Source organism: Balaenoptera physalus, assembly GCF_965194825.1.
Source record: "Balaenoptera physalus genome assembly, chromosome: 14".
In the NCBI taxonomy this organism is placed as follows: domain Eukaryota; kingdom Metazoa; phylum Chordata; class Mammalia; order Artiodactyla; family Balaenopteridae; genus Balaenoptera; species Balaenoptera physalus.
In genome coordinates, this window is record NC_138893.1 from 85,490,062 (window position 1) to 85,517,227 (window position 27,166).

At 53.2% G+C, this 27,166-nt stretch overlaps 1 protein-coding gene across 2 annotated transcripts in view; it reads right to left on the reverse strand.

The window, feature by feature from the left end:
• Nucleotides 1–26,212, reverse strand: part of SLC29A3 (solute carrier family 29 member 3) — a 41,886-nt gene extending 15,674 nt beyond the window's left edge. For both annotated transcript variants that reach the window (XR_014253205.1, XM_082424000.1), the window contains exons 1-3: nucleotides 26,104–26,212; nucleotides 22,624–22,922; nucleotides 1,987–2,069 (exon numbers count right to left, since the gene is read on the reverse strand). Coding sequence is in view for 1 of the 2 variants with exons in the window: in XM_082424000.1 (XP_082280126.1) it covers nucleotides 1,987–2,069; nucleotides 22,624–22,922; nucleotide 26,104 (383 nt within the window). In the remaining variant the exon portion in view is untranslated. The remainder of the gene's footprint in view (nucleotides 1–1,986; nucleotides 2,070–22,623; nucleotides 22,923–26,103) is intronic.
• Between the last annotated feature and the right edge of the window lie 954 nt (nucleotides 26,213–27,166).

The following is a 27,166-nucleotide window of genomic DNA, read 5'->3' on the forward strand; positions in this document are numbered from 1 at the left end:
TATTTGCCCAGGGCCCTGAGGCTGGGCCTTCCCTGCCACTGCTAACCCCGGTCCCAGCTGGCTTCCGGCCTGCTGGACCTCACAACCACAGAGGGGGCAGTGCCAGGTAAGACGCCAGCTCAGGCCAGCCCTTCCTGGCACTGTGGTCCTGCGCACATCTCCTGACCTCCACCTTGGACAGAGGATCATGAGAGGGGCCTGGAAAGGAGAGAGGGCGGTGAGAGGCCGAGGGACTGCCCACCGCCATGGCTCTGTCACCTCTTCCTTGTCGTCCTCTTCTTGCATGCCCTTCCTTTCCTCATGCCTTCTCTTCTGAGTCACTGCCAGGGACCCAGCTCTGCCCTGCTCATAACACCATTCCCTGCCTCCTTCTGGGCGGGATCTCTGGAGGCTGCGTTCCTCCTGCCAGGACACTGACCGTAGCCCCGTGTGCCAGGGACAGGCATGAGCAGGCAGGTTAGGGGCCAGCTGGCTTTCGGCCCCCAGGCCATCTCAGACCATTCTCCCTCTTGCTCGTTCAGCCTTCACTTTGGTTTTAAGAGGCGTGCAAAATTCTTTGACATTCCTTCCATTGAAAGGTGGGGTCCCTGGTCCCTTAAAACTGAGTGGGCAGAAGGGACAGTATGTGACTGCAGAGACTAGGTTACCAAAACCATGCAGCTTCTGCCTTGCTCTCTTGGAGCGCCTGCTCTTCAGCCACAACATGAAAAGTCCTGCTACCTGAGGCCAACCTGCGAGAGACCGAGGGGAGGGACAGAGACAGAGAGAGAGGTGCCCCGCGGAGGCCCCAGCTGTCTACAGCCGCATGAGAGAGGGCCAACCAGAGCTGCTGGCTGAGCCTGCTGACTCCCAGAACCATGAGAGATAGTGGTAGTGTTTTCAGCCACCATGCTCTGGGATCATTTTTCTGCAACAACAGATCATTGGAATAACCCCACAACATAATATGTTCGGAAAGACTGGTCTATTCAGGCTTAGCACACCTGAGGCACATGCGCTGCCCTCTCTCCTCCTGGACTCAGAACAGACATCAATAATCAATCACAGCACGCTCTCTGAGGTCAGACCTGCCGTAGAATCCTGTTTAAGCAGAGATCCAGGTAGTCACTACAAACTGAGCAGAGTTGGGTAAAACAGGTTTGCCACCAGCGACCTAAGGTTTCAGTAGGCCGTGCCCAAGAGATGCCCAAGTTTCTGAATCACAACGTAGCTACCTTTATCAGCTAATGATAGCTTAGGGGAAATGCAGGCAAAGTAGCTCAGGCTGTTACCCCTGTAAACCTAAATGGAGAACGGATGGCACCAGTCACCCAGTGGGGTGAAAGGGCCACGGGCTATCTCCTAGATCATTCCTTCTTCCACAGTTCATCCCACCCTTCACAAATGCTGTGTCAGAAGTCGCCCACTGACCACGCCCATGGTCGACTGGGCTGCTGTTACCAGCTTGGCACTGAGCTGCTGGGTGGTCGACTCATGAGCTGCTGTTACCAGCTTGGCACTGAGCATTGGGTGACCCATTCCCATACAGTGAGAGCCAGGGTGGTGGGGTGCCAGCCTCTTAACTTCCGGCTCTGATTTTTTTTTTTTTTTTTTTTGGCCACTCCACGCGGCATGTGGGATCTTAGTTCCCTGACAGACCGGGAATCGAATCCGTGCCCTCTGCGTTGGGAGAAGTCCCCAGGCTCTTAACTTTCGACGGCTCCGGGCCCCACCCACCATCCGTGGTGTCCCTGTGGCCCAGGCAGCTGTTGACAGTCAGCTCTGACCCCATGTGGCAGCGTGTGGCTCCCTGACAGGGCATTCCATAGGCAGGGTCCCAGGTAACCGATCTGACTCTCAGTCTTCATGGAGGAGTCTGAACTGCCTGCTTCCTACTTTAGTGGACACATTTAAGCCGGCAGAAGAGAAGCAACTGTGGACCAAAGGGGAGTGGATGAGGCTGGAGGTGAAGGTCAGGGGCCTGGGAGAGGGAGGAAAGCAGCCTACCTGTTGACAAGCAGGAAATTCACCAGGAGGCACAGCACGGAGGGTACAGTGGAGGCAACGGCCAGGTAGCTCTCAAAGTAGTTCTGCAATCACAGAAGTGAGGAGTCCGCTGAGGTCTCTCAGGATGGAGGGGAGGGGCCCCATCTGAGAGCACGCACAGGGCCCCTCTTGGTGGGTCTTCTCCCCACTGTCTTTAGACACCTATGAGTGATGGGTAAGTCCACCCCGAGATGGCATGGTCTTGTCCCATCTCTAACCTAAGACCACTCACTCGGTCACACAACAGACACCAGCAACGTGCTGTGCTAAGTGCTGGGGACATAAGGAAGGGTAGGACTTTGTCCCTGCACTAACGCTCTGCAGCCCATGCTCCCACCCATCCTACCTGTTCCACCCACGTCTGAGGCAACGGAGACAGGACTTGACGTATGTTTACAAAGAAAAATTTTATCCTATCAGTCGTCTTAGCCCATTGTCAAATTTTGGAGATATCCAGATGGGTTTTGTTACGACTCATCCACATTCTCACATTCTTGCAACCAAGTGAGGCCTCTTAGAAATACATGGGGCCCTGATCCTTGCAGAGAAACTCTGTTCTGACTCTGGATTTGCTCCTTCAATAGAGCTGCTACCCAAGGTCAAAGCCACTTGGGGAAGTGGCTCTTAGTCTGGCCAAGATGAGGAAAAAGGGCATTTTCCTGGAAGTAGCTCGACAGTATTATAGACAAAGAGTGCATGAGACCACATAAAAGACGAAGAATCCTGATTATAATGTGCTGCAACTTTCAGCTGAAGAAACTGAGTGGCAACTGTATGCATTTTTCAAAGCTCAGGGAATTGTCCACTCACTAGGGGAGATTTTACTGAGTGTACCTCATCCCTCAATATACGTGTCGAACAAAAAGCCAAAACACTGGAAAGGCTGACACATCTTGGCTTTGGTCCTTTTATGTCAAACCGTGAACCCCAGGTCAGTAATGACAATAGGTTCTAAGCCATGAAAACAGCTTCCATGTATTAAGCATACCGTGTGCAAGCACAAGGGCTTTATACGAATGATATTCTTTACCCTAAAAAATAAAAAAGCTGTGAGTACTCTGGAAAGTTTACAAAATTGAACTTAACTGGGGAACTATTTTGAGTACAAATGTGCCAAGTACCAAGAACAATGTGTGCAAAAATCTTGCCAATGTGCAAAGAGCTCAGGCAATTGTAGGGATCTCTGCAGAGTTTAAGACATGCTTCTTCCCTGTTAAGAACAGGGTGTCCCATTGAGAGTGTAAGATAGAGTGTGAGGTTTTTTAATGTCTCAAAACACCATAGGAAGAGCTGTCAGAATTCTGTGGGGGGTTGTTGTCAAATCAGTGGTAGGAGCAGTGAGTTCTAAGGGAGCTCTGGGTAGGGGAGTAGGACGAGGGGGCTGAGTCCTGGAGAGAATGGGAATGAACATGGGTTTGGGGAAAAGATCCCAGAGGAGGCACTATTTGCGTCAGACCTTAAAAGGGAGGGTAAGATCTTTCCTTTCTGGGAGAGTCTGATTGCAATGTGGAGGCCAAGAAAGAAAGATGTCATAATGGGTCACTTCTAGTCTGAAGCACAGACCATTTCCACAGTCTGTTTTTAAGGCTGCAGAGTGCTTTGTGGTCTCTGAAATCCACACCATGAATATAAGATTGTGATGGCCTTGCAATTAAAATGATAATCACAGCTACTGTGGTCCATCAACCATGAGCCTTAGAAATAGCCTTCCTCCTTTGAGGAGCCACCTCATTGTCCTGCCCTGATGGGTTCAGTGGAGCCTGGACTGGTCTGAGGCACTCAGTCAATTATGCCTTGACATAGTGGCTGGGCATAGGTGAGGCCAGGCAGGCGTTGGGCGGTTGGAAGCAATGGAAAAGGGCCCCAAGGAACAGATAGCTGCAGGTGGGGGCCAGGACTGCCCCAAATCTGAGTTCCTCATGACAGCCTTCCTTCAGTGGCTGTTCATTTTGTGGCAAATCTATAAATGGCCATCACGTGAGATGCAGAAGCTCTGTCTTTGTTTTTTCAAGCAGGCTCAGGTTCCTTGAACATTTTAGGAATGGGGATTTTCTAGGTAATTGAATGTTCTGGTTTGTTGATATTTAAGCAGAAGAAGTTCCTTTTAATGTTGGAAAAGCTTTTTAAATATTGACAACTGGGTAAGGCTAGGACTCCCTTTCTGTTGATTGAGCCCATTTCTCTGCTTTACAAAGGGCACGTGGTGGGGGGCAGGGTGGGGCGTGGGGGCAGGGGAAGAATGGACTTGACCCTAGGTCATCTTTCTACTGGTTCAGATCCGGGAGCTGTGGCTGGTGACACAGGTGGACTCAGCACATCCCACAGAGTTTTTTTTTTTTTTTTAAACTTAATTCCTGATATAAACATGTGGTGGTTTTTACTTCATTATTTGCTGCTTTTGCTTATAAGCAGAGTTCTAGCAAAATGAGGTGTGGTGGGCAGGCTCTTAGGGTGGCCCCCATGATCCCAGCTCCTGTGTTCATGCCCTTGTATCATCCCCTCTGCTGAGTGTGGCTGGGACTTGCCTGGACTTGCTTCTAACTAACAGAACACGGCAAAGGTGACAGGTATACACGATTATGTGGATGGGATTATGTTACATGAGATGGTGGTACCCATCTTGCTGGACTCTTTTTTTCCTCCCTTGATGGCTTGGAGAAGGCAGGGGGCCAGGCTAAGGAAACCCACGTGGCAAGGACTGCAGGTGACCCCTAGTCACTGAGAGTGGTTTCTGGCCAATACCCAGCAAGAAACTGAAGCTCTCAGTCCTACAACCGCAAGGAACTGAGTTCTGCCAACAACCCAAGTAAGCCTGGAAGTGATCCTTCTCCAGTTGAGCCCCCAGTGAGACTGCAGCCTTGGCTAACCCCTTATTGCAGCCATGTGAGACCCTGAGCAGAGGAATGGGTTAGTCTGTGCCCAGACTCCTGGCCTACAGATACTGTGAGATAACAAACGTGTGGTTGTAAGCGCTAAGTTGGTAGTTTTCTGTTCTGCAGCAGTAGATTCCTATTTAGTGACGGTTTGGGATAGCTGAGTTCCTAGTAACGGGGGTTTTTCTGAATATCGCAGCTTCCTGTTGCAATTTCAGTTCAGTTCCTTGATGAAGGCAGAGACAGCTGACCATGATTTTATTCAACTTCTTGCCAGACATGAGGACCAACGTGCCTGCCCACAAGGCGAAAGAAGGTTATGCTTGCCGACCACATCAGTCCCCCTAGCCTTTCCTCTCCAAATCCTTTGCTAAAATTAGGATCATTTTTGCAAGCAGCATGCACTGATTTCAAGAAACCGGACTTAGTTTACGTGCCACCCCAGATCTGCTCACCTCACCTGCCCCTCAGGCCATTTGCCTTGCTACTTGGTCCCATGTGGTCATAAAGCCACTGCCGCCACCAGCAGGGGGGCCAGCTGCCAAGAAGAGACCCCTGAGCCTGCGTACTGCTTGGGCTGTGCTCGCAGAGGCTCTCGCTCCCTGGGTGGCTCTGGGAGGGACCGGGTGACCCTCTCTGAAGGGTGGGGAAGGCAAAGCCCCACCCACAAGGTAGGCTCCAACCAATGAGAGGAGGGAGATGGGAAGGAGACTAGAGACACATTGCTTGTCTTTCCTTCCTCACCCGCCTCCACCACATCTGTTCTAAAATGTGGCGGCTCCACGTGGCTCCTCGGGAGACATCCCGTGGGCCTGAGCAAGCAGCTGTGTTTAGTTGCAAAGCTGTGGTCAGCGCAGTGATACCACAGCCTGTATCTGCTCTCTTCCATCCCTGCCTCACTCCCCTTTCCCTCACTCTTACTTCCTTAGGACTGCACTCCCCATGGAGTATCACAGGTAAGGTGCTGCCTCAGGCTCCTTTCTAAGAAACATCCAACAGCAAAGGCCCTATGTTCAATTCTCGATCCCACACATTGCATACTTGCAGCTGGTACTCACTTCCTGGGTTCGTCTCATTTGCTTCCAAGGCCTGTTGAGGTTACCTTCTCCCATGTTACTCAAGGAAATGTGAAGACATCTGAATACTGGTTCAAACGCATTGCAGTCAGAATGGTAACAGCGCTGCGCCCTCCGAAGCAATCTGAAATCTCCATCCCACAGGGTGATTTTACGTAATGCAATGTTTGGGGATAATTCACACCATGGTTCACCTCCACTTGGGACCGATTCCTGAGAGTTCCCTCAAAAGGCTCTGTTGTTATTTATCCCACCAGGCACCTTGCAACAAGGCTGTAGCCTCTACCTCCAGAGGTAAACCCAAGGACACCAAGGACTCCAGTCTCGGAGGAGTGGAGGAGGGCAATGGCACTGGGCCCCCTCCTGTGACGGTGGAGGCTGTGCTGTGCACAACCCCAGGGGGCACCAGTCACGTGGACGGCGATATGAATGGAGCGCCGCAGAGCTGTGCAGCATGGCAGCCCTGTTTACACAGCTCATGGGGGTCAGTTTGGGCCTCACATAATTGCAGGTGGGAGACCGTATCTGATTCAGGAAGAAGGCAGGGCTGGAAGGTGGGTGGATGTAGCAGGGCAGGACTTTATGAGATGATGAAAGGTCCCCAAGCAGGTTTGTCTGCCCTAGGAGGCAGGAGACCCAGAGGCTGGTAATCCCACAGCCCTCAGCCTGGCTGGGTGGCCACTGTCCATCCACATCAGCATCCCTTCCTGTTCTACCCACTCCTTTGTTCACTGAAGATGTGGCAAGCCCCTGTGTGCCCAACATCGTGCTGGTGGTTTGGCGTATAAAATAGACAAGAGAGGGTGCCTGATGCCCTTAGGGAGCATGTAGTCTGGTGCAATCCTACAGCTGTAGAACAATGGATACAAGGGAGGGGAGGGGAGGGAAGGAGGGAGTTTGGGGGGGTTCTTCCCACAGGAGGCCATCTTGGACTGTAGCCTGAAAGATGGGGGGAAGTTTGCCAGACAGATATGGGAAGGTGTTGCTGGTGGAGAGAGAAATGGCATTCCAAGAGGCGGGAAGAGCACACGCAAAGGCAGGGATGGATGCTTCTTTGCCACTTAGGACTCTAACCTCAGCTCATCTGTCGGAACAGACCACCCTGAGGCTTTCCTCAGCATCCACAGGAATCTACTGCACTGAGACAGAAAGGCACCCTGTGATCCATTCAATCCAAACACAGGGCCTGGAGGCAGGAATGCAGCCACAGCACCTGCCCCTCCCCCTCGGGGTGCTAAGGAGAGAGAGCAGCCCCACCATTCTGAATTCTCCAACTCAATGTGAGGCGAGCCCAGCTCTGAGGAACAAAGAGGAAAACTTCTGCTGCTTGAATGTCTAGTCTAATCCCCCTGCCCTCCAGTATCTCCCCTGCACTCTGCAATTACCTAGGGCTCGGCGTCTGGCAAAGGTAACATCAAAGGTCCTCTTTGACACTTGCCAGGTAAGCCAATGGACACGGAAGCCCTGCAGAGTACCAGGTTATTGACATTTGAACAAAACTGCTTACATGTGGCCTGCACAGACCCCAGTCCATTTGCTCTTAACTCAGCCTGTAAGAGCAAGTCAGAACTGGGATTGCTCCCATTTTACAGATAAGAAGCTTGAGGCTAACAGAGGTGGATGAATTGCACAGAGGTGCACACTTGGAGAGTGCTGGTGGCAGGATTTTCTGATGCAGGGCAGGGGTGGGATGGGGAGATCGCTATCATCGCTCCACAAACATAAGAGCCACTGTAGCTGAGGCCGCCTGCCTCACAGTCACACAAACCCAAACACCGTCACTGGGATTACAGCATGTCACTGGCTGCCCCAGAGGCCGGGACTGGCAGCCCACATGCCTTCCCAGCAGTGAGCTGGGACCAGCCCGCGGGATCAAAGGTTCCATCAGGGTGGCGTCTTCCCTCTGCCCCAGCCAGCAAATGACGGGGCTTGAGTTCTCCCCTCTGCCTGTTAACTCTCTCTTTTCCTTAAACCCCACCGTCCATTCCCTTGTGCACTTCCTCAGGCCTGTAGATCGGAGTAGCAGTAAAAAGGGCAAAAAAAATAATAAAGATTGAGAGAAAAGCCCTCACTACTGTCAGTCACCGAAATGGATGGATATGGTCTGCTGATAAGCACAGGCCATGTGAAGGAGGACATTGTAGTTGGGAAGCACTGGGCAGGCTTCCAGCTTCTCTCCTGACCATGCAAACCCCAGCAGAACGCCCCAGGACGGGTGGGGGCAGGGATCAAAACCCAGAGTGTGGACAGAGCCTGCCCGGGGGGCACTAGGTGCCAGTGGCCCCCAGGCGGCAGGTTGGTGTGGAGCAGCCCTGTGGCTGGGGCACAGGGCATTGATCCACTTGCAGTGGAAAGGAAGAAACCATTTCCAGCCATGACCCTCTAGCCCAGCTTGTGAACACCAGGAAGGGGGAGAGATGCTCTTCAAACACAATCTAAAAACCCAGCAGAGCCAGCTGGCCAGATGTGAGGCGCATTTTACGTCGGGGAGCATTTCCTCTCCTCCACGCTGAGAGGCTCCGTGCTAAGCATCTCTTCTGGAAGAATTTAATTCTGAGCTCAGAGTCCAGGGAAAGAGGTTTCTTCAGGCAGGGAGGCCCCAAAATGAGCCCGTTTATCTCTGGCAGGCCCTTGGTAAGCTTCCTCTCCCCCCATTTTGCGCACTTTGAAATAAGTGCAGCAAATTAGTCACGAGCCGCGGCCAGCTAGCTTGGGGCCGGCCGCCCAGCGGCTTCTGAGAGGCAGCTTTGCGTGGCCCCCACCTCAAGAGCACGGCGGAGGCAGCTGGGCTCCTGCCGGGCGAGAAAAAGCGATTCAAGCCTCGGGGGTGGCAGCTCGAGGCAGCAAAGCGTTACCTGGATCACAGGAGCATGAAATTAGCAGCAGCGAGCAGGCTGGAGCCAAGAATAGCTTCCCGTTGCAAACTTGCTGCCTTCGGACAGCCCAGAGCTGAGTTCTGTGTCTGGGATGCTGCAGGGGAAGCGCCTCCACCTTGGCACTGGTCACAGTCACTACTGGGCAGGCCAAGAAGTGAGCAGAGGGCCGGTGTCCCCACGAGGGGTGCATGTGGCGTCCTGTCTGTGGGTTCTAAGGCCCCCTGTTTGGGGCACCGGCCTCAGAAAACTAAGGGGTTTGTGGCTGGGGGCCTGGATGAGCAGGGAGGGCTGGCTAGGCAGGGAGGGAGGGGCAATGCCTGTTCCAGGGTTCAGAGAGGTGAGGGGAACAGGAGCCCAGATCCACCAAGGTGTGATGGGGTAGCCAGGGGCCCAAGGGCACAACAAAGCTGGGGTCAGAGCCAGACAGGTAAGGCCCGGAAAGATGACCCAGCCACTCCAAGGAAAGAAGGCCCCATGAGACCTTTGCATGCTGTTCTAACATCAGCCCTGATGCTTGGCCTGAGCATGGACTCTCAGGCCTTCTCCAGGCCCAGACTCCCTGGGGCCACGATACATCTTGCTCTTCAATAGCTTGGAAGCCCTCCTCAGCCTGCGATCTTTTTTCACACCTCCTTTGGAACTCCTGCCAGAGGATAAGCAAAGTTCCTGAGGTTTTCTGGAATGAGCCTCCCCGCCCTCCCTGCCCTCTGTGTAAAGCTTTCCAGGGCAAGAAGGTGCCCTTCCTCCACCAAAGCTGACTTCTGGGGGACCTCCACCACGAATCCCCACCTTCCTCATCGGCATTTCCTCTCTCTCTCCTTCACTGCTAATCCCTCCTACTCTTCGGCCTAAGAGGCTCACTCAGGTCTCCCTTGGGCTAAGAAAAAAAACCTCTTTGACTTCACTGTCTCTGGCCACCAGGACACTCCTTCCTTTCACTCCAAACTCCCTAAAAATGCAGTCTTTGCCCTCACTGTGAACGCCTTACCCGCTCCTGGGTGGCTCCGGGGAAGGACTCCTTCAAGGGGGCCTCTTTGCAGCCCACCCACAACCACGGCCTGGTCTGAGCCCTCAGGCTCCTGTCACCACATGCCACCCACTATAATGGGCTGAACTGTGTCCCCCCCAAATTCACGTCAACACAGAATCTCAAATGCGACCTGATTTGGAAATAGGGTCTTTGCAGATATAATTAGTTAAGACGAGGTCACACTGGATCAGAGTGAGCCCTAAATCCAAGGACCAGTGTCCTTACAAGAAGGAGAGGGCACAGAGACAGACACACAGGGAGGGCGCCCAGTGAACGCAGAGGCCGAGACCGGAGTTGTGCTGCCACGGGCCAAGGGAAGCCAAGGCTCGCTGGGAGCCCCTGGAACCTGGAAGAGGCAAGATTCTTCCCAGAGTCTTTGTCGGGGGTAGAGGGGGAGCACGGTCCTGCTGGAGCCTTGCTTTTGGACTTGTAGCCTCCAGAACCGTGAGAATAAAATTCCTGCTGCTCTACACCACATGGGTTGTGGTAGCTTGCTATGGAGCAGCCACAGGAAACCGCTGCACCTTCCCTCCAGCGCCCCCTCCTGGACTCACAGGCCCCCTCCAGGCCCCCTCCAGGCCCCCTCCTCGGCGGCTCAGTCCCCTGCGCTCTCTGCCATCGGAGGGGCCTCATTAGCTCCCTCCTTCCTGTGCTACAGCCCTGCCCTGGGAGTTCATCCCCACCCCCTGGCTCTGACGGCACCCCACGCCTGCCTGCGTCACTCCCTGACTCCAAAACACTTTCTGCTGCCGGCGGCCATCCCGCCTGGGTGGCCTGCTGAGCCCAAGCTCCAAGCTCCCAAATCAGAGGCCTTCAAGAGAACCCCCAAGACCCGAGGCCACATGGTTCCTCCCTCCTTTTCTCAGTGTCCTCCCTTCAAAGTTTCCTCGGTTTCCCTTTCACCCTCACCCCAGCTCCATTATTTGCCGCCCCCCCCACCCCCGCGTCCCCATCACCTGACTGCGGCTCACGTCCACTCCCCCGGGTCCCAGATCTCCCCTCGCCTTTGCTCAGCTCCCTCCTCCGCCCACAGCCCCTCACCCACAAGCCAAGCCCATATGTCCTGTGCTTGTCTGCCTCGAAGGGCCCAGCAGCGACACCCCCTCCGCCAGTAGCCTGGCCTCCTGGCCCTCCTTGGAGCTCCTCATGCACTGTCCCCTCTCTTTTGGCCCTTTCTCAGGCTCCAGTTTGGTTAAATGATGGGGCACTTGGGGGTGAGGGAGGCTAACGGGTGCTCCCGTGTAGCAGGCTGAAGAGGGGTGTTTATTCCAGACGGTACTAGGGAGCTATGGAAGGCCTCTGAGCAGCAAAACCATATGATCAGTGCCAGGTCTAGTGGGTCGCCTGGCAGGAGGGGATGGGATGAATGGAAGGGGAGGGGCGGGCGGCAGGGGCTATGCATTTATCCACTCATTCATTCATTCAAGAAATGTTAAAGGTTGTCGATCCCCAAAGCTCACTCACTTACTCAACAAGTAATGGCCGAGCCCCTGCTATTTGCCCGACGTGTGCTGGAGCTGGGGTGCTCTAGTGAGGGAGGCAAAAAAATGAGGAAGCAACAAGTTTTAAAAAAAGACTGCAAGTTATAACAAATGGGATAAAAAGGAAAACCAAATAAGGGGGTAAAATAGAGCCTAGTGGGGGATTGATGTTAGAGAGGGTAGTGAGATGCTAATGTGTGAACAGAGACCCAAGGATAAGCTGTGTGACGGGTGAGGAGAAAAGCTTTCTGGACAGAGGGAACAGCAGACAGCTGGCTCTGTGGCAGGAATGAGCTTGGTGTGTTCAAACAACTGAAAAACCAGGGTGATTCTGGAATCCAGGGAGTGAGGGAGAGAGGAAGGGACCAGGCTGGGGGCATGGGCAGGGCCTGGGCGTCCAGGCTGGGGTTGGAGTTTGGATGTGGGATTCTAAACAGCTGAGAAACGTGGTACCAGCACCCATTCACCAAGCCCCCACCACGCGGTGCTGTCCCGAATGTTCATCACGTCTTTGCTCCCTCTATGTTGCAGAGGAAGACACTGAGGCTCAGAGAGGTTGGGTACTTGCCCAAAGTCACACAGCTCAGACCCAGTCCTCTGTCCCCTTACTTGGCGCAGTGGACAGCTTCTCTGTTTTGTCTTAAAGAGACCACTTCCGTAGCCTCCATGGAGAATCGACTGAAGGGGGCACCCTGGGGGCCAGCGAGGCTGAGACCGTGGAGGGGAGAACTGGAGGGATTGAGAAGTTTCAGAGGTAGAATTGACGAGACTTGCTGATGGGCTGAAGGTGGTGGTGGAAAGACAGAGGGAAATAAAGGTAATGCCTCAGTTTCAGGCTTGAGCAACTCGACTGAGCAGGGGCAGGGAAGGAAGTCTGCTCTGGTGTAGTCTGAGCGTGCGGGTAAAATAATGACCCCACAGTGAGATTCCAACCCCCTGAATATGGGACCACGGCGTCTAATCCTGGGACGACGGTCTTCCTCCCGTGCCCTCTCCCCGCCAGCAGTCCAGCACTGACGCGTGACTGGCCCTCTACAAATGCTTATTGATTAACTCATCACTCTGCTCGTATTTATTGAGCCCTATAGCTATTCACAGGGGATTCAGTCCAAGTTCCTGCTTTCGTGGAACTGATGTTCTGGTCAAGCAGACAGTTCGCAAATGCATAAACAAATGGACAATATGTCAGGCAGTGATAAGTGTTACGAAGAGAAATTAAGCCAGGTAGGCACCTCTATAACGGATCTCACAACGCTCGTAGGGGGAGAACAACAAGGGAGCGGCTAGTTCTGGCAAAAGACTGGCCTGGGGACAAATCTGCCTACCCTCTTTTTTTGTAAATACTGGAAAATAGTTGCACCCCTTTGTTTACAGATTATCCACAGTGGCTTTCACTCTACAAGGGCAGAGCTGAGTACCTGTTAAACAGGAATCCTGTGGCCCGCAAAACCTAAACCATTTACCCTCTGGCCCTTTAGAAAAAGTTTGCCAGCCTCGATCTAGTTTCTTAAATAAGGTAACGGAGCCCTAAGTTACCCCGCAAATTTGACAAAGAGTCAGAAACAATCCAGCTCTCCTGAGCCCCAGGTCTTTCCACCACGCAGGGTGAGCACGGAAAATGGCAACATCACTTCTGTCAACCTTCCACCCCACCTTCGCCAGGTCCCTGACCAGGGGAAAGCAGGCCTTGGATTTATGTGCCCCCTACGCACCCTCAGGCTGGAACCTTAGTAGGCAGGGAGATGGCTCAGAAACAGGTAGAGGGAAAGTTCAGAGAAACAGGGAGCCTGTAAATCCACGCACAACCTCTGCGGGGTGAGAGCTGATTCAGGGCTCGGTCCCTGCTGACGCTCGGCCAGCCTGTCCTTCCTCTTCTGCAGCCTGATCATGTGGCCAGGGCAAGGAGGAAGAAGCCTTCCAAGGAAATTCCCCACCTACCCTCAGCTTCTGCAGCCCCCAGAGGGCTGACACACATCAGCAACCCAGGGCTGACGGCTGGGGACAGGGACCAGGCCCTGTGGCATGTGCCTAAAGAGGAGGCGGTAAACAAAAAAAAACAAAAAAAAAAGGCAAAAAAAAATGAGGTGGCCTGGCGGTGCTCCAGCTGTTCTCTGTAGAAGGAAACCCAGGAGAACAACCAGGAAGAGGCAGTCCTGAGCAGACCCAGCTGCACTTCCTCACCCAACACGCCCTCTCCTCTACAGGGAGGCTGTTTTTCTTTGGGGGTCCATGTGGGCAGAAACCACAGGCTGCTACAGGCCTCAGATGCATGCATGCGTGCGTGTGTGTGCACACACACGAGACTCCCAAGAGGGCCCCCCAGGTCGCTGCTGCCACCACAGACCCCTCCCAGATGATGGCCCTGTAATGAAGGCGCCCGGCAAAGACTACAGTTTGGTTCTGCTCTCCGGGTACTCGAGATGATCAATCACATTAAGGAGACACTGGAGCACGTAAGGCCCAGGCTGTGTTCTAATTTGTCGAGGAAATCGCCTCTAGATTCTAAGGATGTGTGCAGGAAGAAGTAAAACTGAAGGCAGAGGGGGAGCGATCGATAGCCTGGGAGGGCCAGGGAGCAGGGTGCAGCTGTGGACAGGGGCCCTGAGCACACAGGGAGAAAATAAAAAGAGAAGTTGAGGCCACTGAAGGCATGATTGACAGCGTTTCGGGTCGGGCTTTTTCTCTCCCTCTGCAGGACACAGCAAGAGCTAAAAACAGAAGAAAAAGCCGTCACAGGTATATTCACTGGGAATAGCATGCTGGCTGGGTCTGCAGTTAGAATCAGAGGGTGGACAAGGGAATTAAAAAAAAAATGACTCACTTTGGTTCTAATTCTTAAAAATGGTTTAGAGCAGCCATCCATGCTAGCCCAGGCCACTGGGCAGCTGGCAGGAGGGACCTGCCCTCTCTGCCTGGCGGCCACTCACCCATGCCCTGCTCAGGAAGCCTAGAGCCCCATCCCAACCTGCCTGACCCCCAGACCGCCCCCAACTTCTCCTTTTCTGGGATGACAGGGCTCAGGCAAAATCCTGCCTTAATATGCTTTCATGGCGCAAGGAAGGGTGTTTCACTCACTTAGCACTATTCCTCAGAATTCTGCTCTTAAAAAGTGGATTGCCAAATGGAATCTCGGCACGTTTCCATTCGGAGAGATCTGAGTTGCACTAGGAGTGGACTGCAGGAGCGTCACGGTCCGTCTACACCCACAATGGTGCTTCTCAAGGAACAGCATGTGGCACAGAGGAGACCTGGATACCTGCTACCCTGCCAGCTGGCCACGTCAGGAGCACTTGGCAACAGTGCCCAGGCCCACCCCAGGGAGAAGGAGCCAGCACAGCGGAGCGTGGGAATCTGGGTGTTTGCCAAGTGCCCCAGGAAATCTGATGCAGACTCAGATACGCCTGGGTTACGGCCCCCACTCCTGTCTTCATAGCCCTGTGGCATCAGCAAGTCACTTACTGCTTCACTTTCCTCCTCTGTGGGCAAAATGCATCCTTATGGCTAGATGTGAGGTGACAGGCAAATGGGTGGAGCAGGGCTTTTCAAATGACAGGTTGCAACCCTGTTCATAAAGGATATGAAATCCACTTAATGGGCCACAACCAGAATTTTATTTCATTTTCTCTTTTGCTGCCTTCTTTCCTGTTCCTCAGGATGAATCATCTGCATGCTTTTCCGGGACCCCCTCCACTGTGCCCCGAGCCCAGGCCCTGTCTGCTCGCAGACTGCACTCAGCTATGTTCCTTCCTCTTCCTCAGCACCCACGGTCCCCTCTCCACTGGACCATTCACATGAGCACACAAACTACCTAATATTTCTCCTGTGTGAAACAACAAACCCAGAAAATCCGTACCCTCTTGACCACACATCCCCTGTAACTCCCGCTCCAATCCTCCAGAAGGAAAGAATTGCAGAGCAAAACTCCTAGAGGTATCTCCCAGGTTTGCAGTCTCCCCAGTCCCTCCCCCATCCTCTCCCTCACGGCCTCGGGTCCAGCTTCTGCCCCTACCCCATGTCGCTGCTCCCCAAGGCCACCAAGGGCCCACACGAGGTTAAATCCAAAGGCAAACCCTCCATCCTCCTCAGCCTGGGTGGCTTGTAAGCCATTTATAAGATCAGCACGGATGATCACTTGCTCCTCCTTGAAAACTACAATCAGAGAATTTTTTAAGTGTAGATGCTGCTTCATGAAACTGCTGTTTCCATTACAGACATGTAGGTTCTGCCAGATGAAATGTGTAGTCTGAAAACATCTGGAAAGGCTGATATGGAGCCCAGGGTTAAGGGCATGGATAATGTGGGTTAGGATGGCCCGGCCTGAGTCACTGACTTTGTGCCTGGGAACAAATAACCTGTATTTTTTGAGCTTTGGTTTCCTTCTCTGTAAAATGGGTATAATAATACCTATCCCTGAGGGCTGTAGTAAGGAGCAAAACAGATAAGGAAAAGAAAGCCTCTGGCACACAGTAGGTTGCTTAATAAATATCGTGGAATTAATAAACAAATCAGAGCCCTTAGCGCAGTGGCTGGCACAGGGCGAGGGTTTGGTAAAGGCGTTGAATGTTAGGCGGAATCGGCCCAGTCCTCACATCGCAGCTACCGTGTAGGAGATGCGCAGTAAATACCGGACTTCCCTCCAGGCGACATCTGGAGCGCTCTGTACATGCTGCGGACGCTCCATGGCGGGTCTGTGTTCAGAGCACCCAGGGGCCACGGAGCCTGGCCCCAAGCCACACAGCAGGGGAGGGCACCGCTAGGACTGGGGCTGAATGAAGTCCTTCTGTCACCCTCTGGGCTGCTCCCAGCTACCCTGCAGTCCCACGAGACAGACAGACCCAGCTTCCTCCCAGGCACAGAGCTTTCACAAAATCAACTACCCAGGGCTCTTAAACCTCCAGGAGCAGGTCACAGCCCACTCCCCGATCCAGCACAGAGAGGGTACTGGCTGGTGCTGGCAGCGACAGCAGCCCAGGAGAGCAGAGGCCGCGACTGTCTCCATTTCCCTGTCCTCCGTTCCCGTGGCTTCACTTGCTCTGGCCTGTGTTACCCCAGGTGCTAGGACATCCACTTCGGGGCCCAGTCGGCCCTACTGCTCCTTTTTCAGGAGGCTGGCAAACAAGGAGGAAGAGGAAGGTGGTTATGGAACCCCTCAGCTCACACTGAGTGTGTGCCCAGAGGAAGGGCTGAAGTCTCTTTCCAGGCTGTCAGGCATCAGGGGACAGCAGAGTCACGTTGAGGAATTAAGCCCAACGCATTTAGGTCAGGCGAGCACCAGACCCTCCATCCAGTGAAACAGAGCAGGACCCTATGGGGCTCCTGGGCACAGAAGCCCTTCTGTCCCCCCCTTTCTTGTAGGGAACAGACTCCAGCCTCCATGACCTTCCCTGAGTTCCAAAGGGCAGATTCCACCAGTTGCTAATCAGGGAAGGCAGGAGATGCAAAGACAAGGGAGGGGCAGCCAAGAAACAATAGTGCAGCCCTGGGGCAGGGCCCTGGCCTCAAGGGATATACACAACAGTGTCTTTAAGCTCTTTATAGAATTAAAACCCAACAAATGGAAGATGTCAGCATTCTTCATACCAGAGAAGCTCATCAAGAAGATTACTTGAGGGCTTCCCTGGTGGTGCAGTGGTTGAGAATCTGCCTGCCAATGCAGAGGACACGGGTTCAAGCCCTGGTCTGGGAAGATCCCACATGCCGCGGAGCAACTAGGCCCGTGAGCCACAACTACTGAGCCTGCGCGTCTGGAGCCTGTGCTCCGCAACAAGAGAGGCCGCGATAGTGAGAGGCCCGCGCACCGCGATGAAGAGTGAGATGAAGAGTGAGAGGTCCGCGCACCGCGATGAAGAGTGAGAGGCCCGCGCACCGCGATGAAGAGTGGCTCCCACTCTCTGCAACTAGAGAAACCCCTCGCACAGAAATGAAGACCCAACACAGCCAAAAATAAATAAATAAAATTTGTCTTGAGACCTGATTAGGGGAGTGGGGGCCCTGCACACACCCTGATCTTATCAGCAACCCCACCCTTGAACCATTGCTATAAAACTCCTCACCAAATCCTCCAGGTTGGGACACATAGTTTTTCAGGGCAGCAGCCCGCTGTGTCCCCCTTTGCCTGGCAAAGCAATAAAGCTATTCTTTTCTACATTACCCAAAACTCTGTCTCCTAGATTTGATTCGGCACCGGTGCAAAAAAGGCTGAGCTTTTGGCATCACCACCTCCATTTGTTAAGGGTCCCAGAGAGGACCCCACACTCTCTGAAGACCAGGTTAAGGAAAGCCATTCCTCGGACTTCCAGTAGGGAGCCTGCTCTCATTCTCCCCTCCACTGCCAGCTTTGACCACTTGCACTGCAGGAAGTCCTTCTAGAGGGCTCACCTAAGTCTCTCATGATGCAGCCTAAGCCCATTCAATGGATGCTCTGGTAGAGCCAGAAGACAGGTACTCATTACCCCCACCTGCTAACCTTTCTCTTGGATCATGTGGCTGCATGTTAGCCTCACCTAGAGAGCTTAAAAATGCTTCTGCCTAGGCCCTTCCTTCAATGTCACCAGAATCAGGTGGGTGGGGCAGGCGGGTAGGTTTTCACAGCTCTCCAGGTGATTCTACTGTACAGCCAGAGCGGAGGACGCTAGGGGAGATGGAGAGGCCAGAGTATGCTGGTTACCAGCACAGGCTCTGCTGACCTCCAGACTGGTCCACAGCCCAGTTCTGTCACTTGCTAGTCAGTGACCTTGGGTCAGTGGCTCCAAATCTGTGAGGCTCAGTTTCTCCATCTGAAAACTGGAGCTACAGCACCTAACGCACCAGGTCATCCTGCAGATGAAGTAAGATGGTGGGTCCAATGGCGGCAAGTACAGGCTGTGTGGCGGGGACTTTGTAAAATCAACAGGTCGTTACCAAGCCCTCTGATAATCTGTCCTTCTCTAAACTAGTTCATCCTGGTTGCTTTTAACCCTTCTGCTTGAATTGGGATGTCTGCCATTAGTGCTAAGAATAGCTCCCAAGTCATGCCATCCTGCTGCTTTCTGGGGCTGAGGGGTTGGGCCAGGACAAAGATGCCATAAATGAGAAGATGCTCAGAGACCTGCTGAACCAGATCAACCTGGATCCCTTTCCTATGCAGGAATCCCACTTCATGTCTCTGCTAACCCACCTGAAACGTCAGAACTCCTTTGGTGGTGGCCACTGCGACCCCCAGATCTTCTGCTCCCTTGTAAAACCATGCCATCCCTATCTTGGATTGGGGTGATGGGGCTTTCTTCCCCAGCCATATAATAACTAAAGCAACAAATATTTATCATGCGCAACTCTGTGCTGGGGGCACAGGGATGTAGAGTAAGAGAACTGTGTTCACTATTCCCAAAGAGCAAACGGTTTGGCGGGGGAGGCATTCTCATCTTTGAAAAGGGTACTGTCACCACATGTGACTAATTTAAAACCCAACAAATGGAAGATGTCAGCATTCTTCATACCAGAGAAGCTCATCAAGAAGATTACTTGAGGGCTTCCCTGGTGGCGCAGTGGTTGAGAATCTGCCTGCCAATGCAGGGGACAGGGGTTCGAGCCCTGGTCTGGGAAGATCCCACATGCCGTGGAGCAACTAGGCCCGTGGGCCACAACTACTGAGCCTGCGCGTCTGGAGCTTGTGCTCCGCAACAAGAGAGGCTGCGATAGTGAGAGGCCCGCGCACCGTGATGAAGAGTGGTCCCCGCTTGCCGCAACTAGAGAAAGCCCTTGCACAGAAACGAAGACCCAACACAGCCAAAAATAAATGAATAAATAAAATTAAAAAAAAAAAAAAAAAGGAACTACGGAGAACAACCGACATCCAGACCCACAGCTAATTGAGTTGCAGGTGGTGGCTGGAGACAGACCCATTTGACTCTCTCCCGCTCGCTCCCCACAGAGTAGCCCTCAGGTGACAGCACAGACCAGCCGCCTCTCGCAGGGAAATCAGGAAGAAAGGGGGAAAGAACTGGGGAGGTGGGTGGCAGGAATGAGGAATTCGGCAAAGAAAAATGGCCCACAAAATGCAGAAACACCCCAGAATGCTTGCTTCCCAAACCTGGCCCATGAATCGAGGGGTGACAGGTCTCTCATCTCTGATGCCAAGAGCCAGGAGCTCCGGGTAGCCGCAGGTACTACACCTGCACCTGCCAGCACTTGGAAAGAGGCAATAAAGCATAGCAGCAGGGCCTGGAATGCTAAGTGCCTGCAGCTGGGAAGGGACTGCTTTGCAGCAAGAGCCACTCACGGCACACGTCTACTGGGCGAGGGCCGCTCCCAGAGACTGGACCGCACGTCCTCGCCTGCCCTGGGCAGCCCGCTGCTGGGGCCAGGGCAGCGGGCAGAAGAGGAGGCAGGACAGGTGCACAGGGAATGTAGCCCTGGGGGCCACCCAAGGCCAGGTGCTGCCCCAGACAGACAGGGATCTTCTGGATGAAGCCCAAGCGGGCTGGCTGATTTACGGAGGCTGGCAGAAAGCTGGGACGCTTGAGTCACTGGTAAATAAAAGTGGATCATAAAGCACCCTGGCTAAGCCAGACGTCTGGAAATACACCAGGGCCACATGCAGCTCAGAAGTGTGGCCCCATCCCTCGAAGGATAGTAACAATAATAATGTTTATACGGAACTCACAGTAGTGGTGCCAGACCCCGTTCTAAGTGCTTTGTATGCCTATTAATTTACTTAATCCTCACAACAACCCTAAGTTGGTGGGTGTATTATCCTCCTGTTACATACCTGCAAGATGAGGCAGCACCAAGAGGCCAGGGAGCTAAGAACAGAGGCAGGGTTTGAACCCCTGCAGTCTGTTTCCAAAAGCCCTGCCCTAGCCAGTGCTTCCCAAACTCTACCATGCCTGCCAGTCACCAGGGTGGCGTGTTGGCAGCTCCTGACTCAGCCAGTCTCGGGGCCTGAGACTCTGCATCACTAGCACACTCCCAGTGATGCCTGGCCCCAAGACCACGCCTTGAGTAGGACGCTCTAAATTACTATACTAGGTTCCGTGACAGCCCTTCACTGCAGAAATGAGTTTATATGCACGGCTCTGGCCTCTGGAGGCGGCTGTGAATTCCTCAGTTAACAGGGAGAGGCCCTCACAGGGTGTCAGAATCAAGGGGTTGGGGCTGGAGGAGGGAGTGTGAAGTCTTAAAATGCCCATGTCCACACCTCACCTCGGCCTTATTCAATCAGAATCTCTGGGGTAGGGCCCAGATTGGAATTTTTAAAAAGCTCCCTGGGTGATTCGACTGTGTAGCCGTGGTAGAGCCCTTCCAGACAGACAATAGGGATGCCTCAGTCAATGCGTCAGACTCATTGAAAGTTCCGTGGGGTTAGGTCAGGGATTTCAAAGGTGCTCTCAGAAAAGGGGTGGCGAGCCAACTCCTAGGCCAGTTGAGGGGTATGGCTAGGGTCTGCTAGGGTATCCTCTTCTTGTCCCCTGGGGCACCCCTGGAGGAGAGGGGCAGCTGGCAACCCCCAGCCTGGCATGCCTTTAGAGCACCCTGCTTCCCCCATCCATGAGCTTTCAAGAGAGAGCAGACCCTGCCCTAGATCAGCTGCGGAAACTGAGGCTCCTGACAAACAGTAACCACACTGAGCCTTCTTCTCCACCTAACCTGGACCTTAGCCCCGGTCCTATCTCCACCTGCCAGCTCAGTCTTAGCAAGAATCCTGCTAAGTCAGTTTATGGAGAATCCCCCCACCCTTGATATCTTATCACCCTCGAGATCTGATCAAGTTCTTCATCCCCCACCCTTGGTGTCTATGTCTTTGGCCTGCCTTTAGCAAGAATCCCCCTACCCTTCATTGTAAATTAACTATACTTCAACATTAAAAAAAAAATAATTCTCAAATTCTATGGCTACTTTCTAAGTAAGGTTAGTGACAATTTTTACACTAAACCAAATTATAATGAAACCTTAATTTATGAGGAAAAAAAAATCCCTCTACCCTGATGATTCCTCTTAGTAACGTTCCAACCACTAACCCCCTCACTTTGCTCCTTAGCTATAAATCCCCGCTTGTCCTTGCAGTATTTGGAGCTGAGCCCAATCTCTCTCCCTTACTGCAACAGTCTTGAGTAAAGGTTTCCTTACCGCTTTAACAAGTGGCAGAATAATTTTTTCTTTAACACTCTCCCTGCCCGTGGGAAAAGTCACCCCACAAAATGAGCAGCCCCAGGTGGAGAGAGAGGGCTTGATGCCACTGCCATCCAAACTGAGATTCCTCACCTTGACATTCAAGGCCCAAGCAAAGCCTTCAAGGCCCAGGAAATCATCTCAAGTCTTATTTCTCTCTTATGCGCACCCCACATATAGCAAAACCAGACGCTTCACTGTTCCTCATAGACATCTGAACTTTCCTCCCAACCTGCCATAGCTCAGAGTTCTCCTTCCACCTGGAATGTCTCCTCCCCATTCTTCTAAGTTGCAGAGATCTCTCCCCTAATGACAAGACTACTTACGCCCAGTCTTCAATTCCCCATCTTCCATAACTACACAAACTCCTATCTGAGCTGGGTACATGGTTCTCTGGGATAAAGACAACACTTAAAGACTACATTTCCCAGCCTCCTTTGCAGTGCTTGTGGTCACATGACTGACCAATGTGATATGAGCAAAAGCAATGTGTTTTACTTCCCAGAGTGTTTATGTTCTTATGCCTGTCCTTTTCCTCTTCTTATTTGATGTAATGGCTAGAACTCTAACAGCCATCTTGGACTATGAACTGATCTTGAACATGGAAGCTACACAAGGTGGAGTAACTAGGTTCGTGCCGACATGGAACATCACACTAGCATTGGGCTGGCCCCCTCCAGACTTGCACATGAGAGAAAAATGACCTTCTATCTTGTGGTAGCCACTGCTCTTATGGAATTTTCTGCAACTCACAGCTGAACTTAGCACTATTATATCCACCCTTTCAAACCCCTGGAGGCATGGACTCTGGATTCTTGGTTACCGTACCACACTGCACAGAATCATCATTTGCATCTCCTCCTCAAGTTAAATACTAAGCAATGTGAAGGCTGGGACTGTGTCTTATCCATTTCCATCTTCCCCTGCCACGTGAAGCATGAGGCCTCAAACACAACACAGAGCGTGTTTTAGGGCTGAAGTGAATTCCATCTACGTACTATACTCCACACAGCTTCCCAATTTGCATCCATACTCTTAGGACACTGCAAGCCTCCCTGGAAGGGTGCACCCAAATGAAGTCGCCCTTCACCGCCTCCCAGGAGGAACACGCCTTACCAGGATGTCCGAGCCCTTAGGCTCCTCCCCTGTGGCTGGGCTGGAGCAGTTGCTGAGTTTGAATATCCAGTACTCTTGGGCCGTGACAAAGAAGTTCCATGGCAGCAGGCCACCAATGCCCAAGCTGAAGAAGATGATGTAGGTACCACTGAAGCGGTCCTTGGGCCTCTGCAGGCCGGGCAGTGGGCAGTCCAGCAGCTTCTCAAGCAGTGCTTCTTGGTCAGCTTGGAGAGAGCTGCTTGCAGTTCTGTAGGTGGAGTTGGAGCTTTGAGGAAAGTCATCTTCTGAGACGATGGCCACTGTTGGAGCAGAGAGAGAAGCAGAGATGGGGCAGGTGATCAGAAGCTGAGGCCGGGACTCACCCGTCCAACAGAGCTGACTATGTCCCCACTCTGAGGTCTACAGGGTCACCAAGGTGTGGTTCGAGAGCTTCAGGTTTAAAGATTAGGGAGAAGGACAAGATGTCACACTGTAAGTGACCTCAGGTTCCCCCCAGTCCATACAAGGGCAACAGAGTAGCAAATAATTGTAGGGTAGTGGGGAGTAAGGCAATGCGGCATGGTGGGGCCTGTGGCAATCAATCTGCAAGGGCAAATCTGGTCTCAAGGCATACTTTCTAAGCAGCCATAACAAAAGGAATTAGGACCCCTGATGAGCACACAGTGCTCTCTAAACTCTTCAACTTTATGTGAGAAAAGTAAGGAGCAGGAAAAGTGTGCAGAATATGGTACTATTTGTGCAAAAAAGCAGGGATGGGGTAGATGGGAAGGAGAAAATACACACATATGTACGTATATCTTCTGGAAGGATACACAAAAAATTTCAAACAGTGGTTGCCTCTGAGGTGGGAGGCTGGGGATGGGGAGGGTGGGGACTTCACTGCACACTCTTATGTGCCTCTCGAATTCTGAACTTTGTGAATGTATTATCTGTTCAAAAATAAAATTATAAACAAAAATAAAGGCATTCAAATTAAATAATATTAAAAAAAAAAAAAAAAACAACTCATGATGTCTACAGCTGTCCCCAGAAGCTGGTTTGAAACATCTAATAGTCCACTCTCTCATTTCATTTGTGGGGAAACCGAGGTCCAAAGAACGGGTCACAGACCAGGCCAATGGCCAAGCCTGGGCTTGCAGCTCTGGCCTGGGCCCCCACCTCTGTTCATCACATCCCACCATGAGACAGCAACTCCCCATCCGTGGTAGCAGCTAAGACAAACTGAAGATTCTGGGTTGCCAGTAACAACTGTGTACATGGCCTTGGGCAAGTCACCATGCTCTGAGCCTCACCCTCCCCATCCCCATCTGCAAACCCAGGGAAGCCTTTTTACAATGGTTTTTGTAAACTGCAACTGGCTGGCAATGCTGACAAACGTCAGCATCTTCCCTGCCATCCTGGGCTTGTCACCTGGCTGGCTGGCTGCGGAGTTTGGCTGCAAGGTAGCATGCCTACTTCTATGCTCTATATAGCACCTAGGCCATGGCAGCAGCTTGATAAATGGGAAATATTTCCATAAAGCTGAGGGATACTCTGTAGTCCCTTCTGCAATAAACAAATCAATGCATCTCGGCTCACATAGGAGTCTGAGCCTTAACTCAGAGCATCAAGCCAGGCCAGGTGAGATGGGAACACTCTGTCACAGAGGTACAGAGCCTTATCAGGCTCTGCTACTATTTCAGGAGAGCCTCAAACATTTCCCGGAATTAGGCAGGACAGGAATTATTGTCTCCTTTTCATCAGAAGCGAAGAATGAGGACTTAAAGTCACTTGATTTGTCCCACATTCAACCAGTAAGAATTCCCGATAGTTAAAATTAAATCCAGTACTCATGCATGTCAAGGCCTGTACCTAGCACTTGAGGCTGACAACAGCCCAGTACAGTAGGTAGTACACTAAGACCCATTTCACAGGTGAAGAGTGAGCCTCAAAGAGGTTGAGTAATTTGCCCAAAGTCACACAGTAAGAGTGAGGTTACATAGCCAAGCAGTCTGAGGCCCACGTGGACTCCTTGGCGTCCCTGGGAGGCAGGTGGCTGGCAACGTGCACCCTTGTCTGCTGGCTCGAAGTACAGACTTTCTGGAAGGTCTCCTGGCCAGTGAGTTGTGAGCAGAGGTGAAGGCAGCACTGCAGGGCACCCTCATCAATGTTTGCTGAATGAACGGACTCTGGGCAGCCAGGATGTTTTCCCCTGCTGGGGCAGCATACACCCTGCAGCAGGCACGCAGGAGGATGCCGGACACCCAGAGCATCCGAGTCAGCGAGTCTATCTTAAACTCCCCTGGTTGAGCAGAGCCCTTTCCCAGCTTTGCTCACAGGGAGCTCAGCACTAACCAGACAGTGTGGCCATATATGCACATGCGTGCACACACACACACACCATTTCTAAATTAGTGTTTAAAATGTAAAAATTATGACCCACGTAGGACGACAAAGACCAAGTGGTTCCTTCCAGATGCTCCAGCTCCAAGGGTGGGTGCAGGGGCCAACAGCTCGGTCACCCAGGCCACCCTCTGCCAGAGTCCATTCTCAGCTCCAGGCATCTATTTGTCCAGGACCATTCAGCCTTGACAAAGCTTCTGAAGGAGCCTGGAATTTCCTCTCACCCAGGTCACAGGCCAAGGCACTGGAGTGAGCAAAGTCTTATTACTCTTTATGAAAACTAGCTGCTGGCTTTTGGATTAAAAAGAAAGGTAAGGAAGAGCCTCGGCTGGTGGGCTGGCTGTGGCCTGGCTGTGGCCTGGAATGCTCCTCAGGCACCTGTAGGGGCTGGTTGGGCTCAGCCCTGCTCCCGTCCTGGGTGACCTGGGGCAAGGGGCAGCCCCTGCACAAAGCAGCAGAAACCCGCGGGGCCTGGAGTCACTGTGGACCATCCTCCGGGTCTGGGTGCTGGTTTCCAGGAAGTTTCTGACTGACTCTGGCTAAGACAATCTCGCCTCTGTGTCTCTATTTCCTCACCTATGAAATGGGGGCAGGGGGGCTTGGGGAAGCTAACCTACGGGAAAGCACTGCTGGGAAACACACGGTGCCACCCAGAGTACATGGCAGAATCTGCCTTGGGGTTGCGGACACCCCCAGCCTCAGGCTTCCCAGTTTGGACAGTCAGCCACCTTCTGGATACTCTGGGCTGACCTGCCCATACCCAGGCCCCCCATATCCAGGGGGTGAGGTCCAGTCTCAGGAAATCCATGGGGAGGAGGGTAGAGAATCTGGGGGAGAAAGAAGATAGAGACCCAGAAAGAGGGAAAGTGAGAGGAAAGTAGGGGGAGGAGGAGAGAGCAGAGAGGAAGGGGAGGGACGCTGGGGAGAGGGGTCACAGCGAGAGGCGCCAAGACAGAGGCCGGGGTCCTGAGGCTCCCGTGGAGCCCCCAAGGAGGGCCGCGGCGGGTGGCCGCCGACTGCGCGAGCCCAGGGGGCGAACGGGAGCCTGAAGAGCTGGGCGGGGACCAGACCCGCGCCTGACCGCCGGCCCGCACTTACTGTCGCCGCCGCGTCGCCGCCGCCGCCTCCCCGCTTACCGCGGCCACTACGAAGACTCGCGGCTCTGTGGGGCCGCAGGCCGGGCTCCGCCTCCAGGCCCCGCCCCGCCCCGCCCACCACCGCCGCCGCTTCCGGGTTTGCAAACCTTTCTCCTTCGGGCGCTCCCTGCGCGACTGTCCCATTTCACAGGTGGAGGGAGTGAGGCGCCGGGCCGCCAGGTGCACTGCGCAGGCGGGCGTGGTGCTGCCGCAGCTGCTTCTCCACAGTGGAGCCCGAGCCCATCATTTCCCAGAGCCCTGCTCCCCAGGACCCGGAAGAGCTCTCCACCCGCCCCCAGACTCCTGCAGAGTCTCACCCGCTCCTCCCTGATCCCCTGCTGTTCCCCGCACCCCACATCCCGCGCCGCCTCAGGGACCCTCCCGTGTGCCAACACCTTCCAGAGGCTCGTTGTCTGGCTGAGGCAGGGGAGTAGCTGGGCCGGCAGCACGCAGTCCTCAGGACCATCCCGGTCCCACCAGGCCCTCCCACCAGCCGCCAGACCTTCCTGTCTAAATTACAGGTCAAGGCAGCCACCTTTATCCTACCCTCTCTCTGCTGTGCCCCTGACATCCACTGTCTCATTATTGTCACATGCCCTGAGGGGCCGGCGTCGCCTTGTGCCCCTATTACGGAGGGATCCGAGAAAGCTGGGTTTGTGGGAAGCCCAGATGGAGCTGGGATGTAACACCAGCTCTGTCTAGTCCTAAAACCCCTGCGGAGATGCCCCTGACCCCACAGGGGTGGGCTCAGTGCTGGCGGCTCTCGGGGCCGGGGGAAGTGGCAGCCTTGTTTCATGGTGAGGCTCACAGAACACTGTACTTCCTTCATTAAGCAGACCTACTCTGTGCCCCTGCCCTGCAATGGGGCCCCATGATACTGTGTTAGAATCCGAAATATATATTTGGTCTGTTCCCTTGTTCCGGACTCGACTGTCTGAAACCCATAGAATTTGCTGAGTAATGGGGGTGATAGAAGAGTCTTTTGTTGTTCATAACGAGCCCCTTTCAACCTTACCTGAATTTAT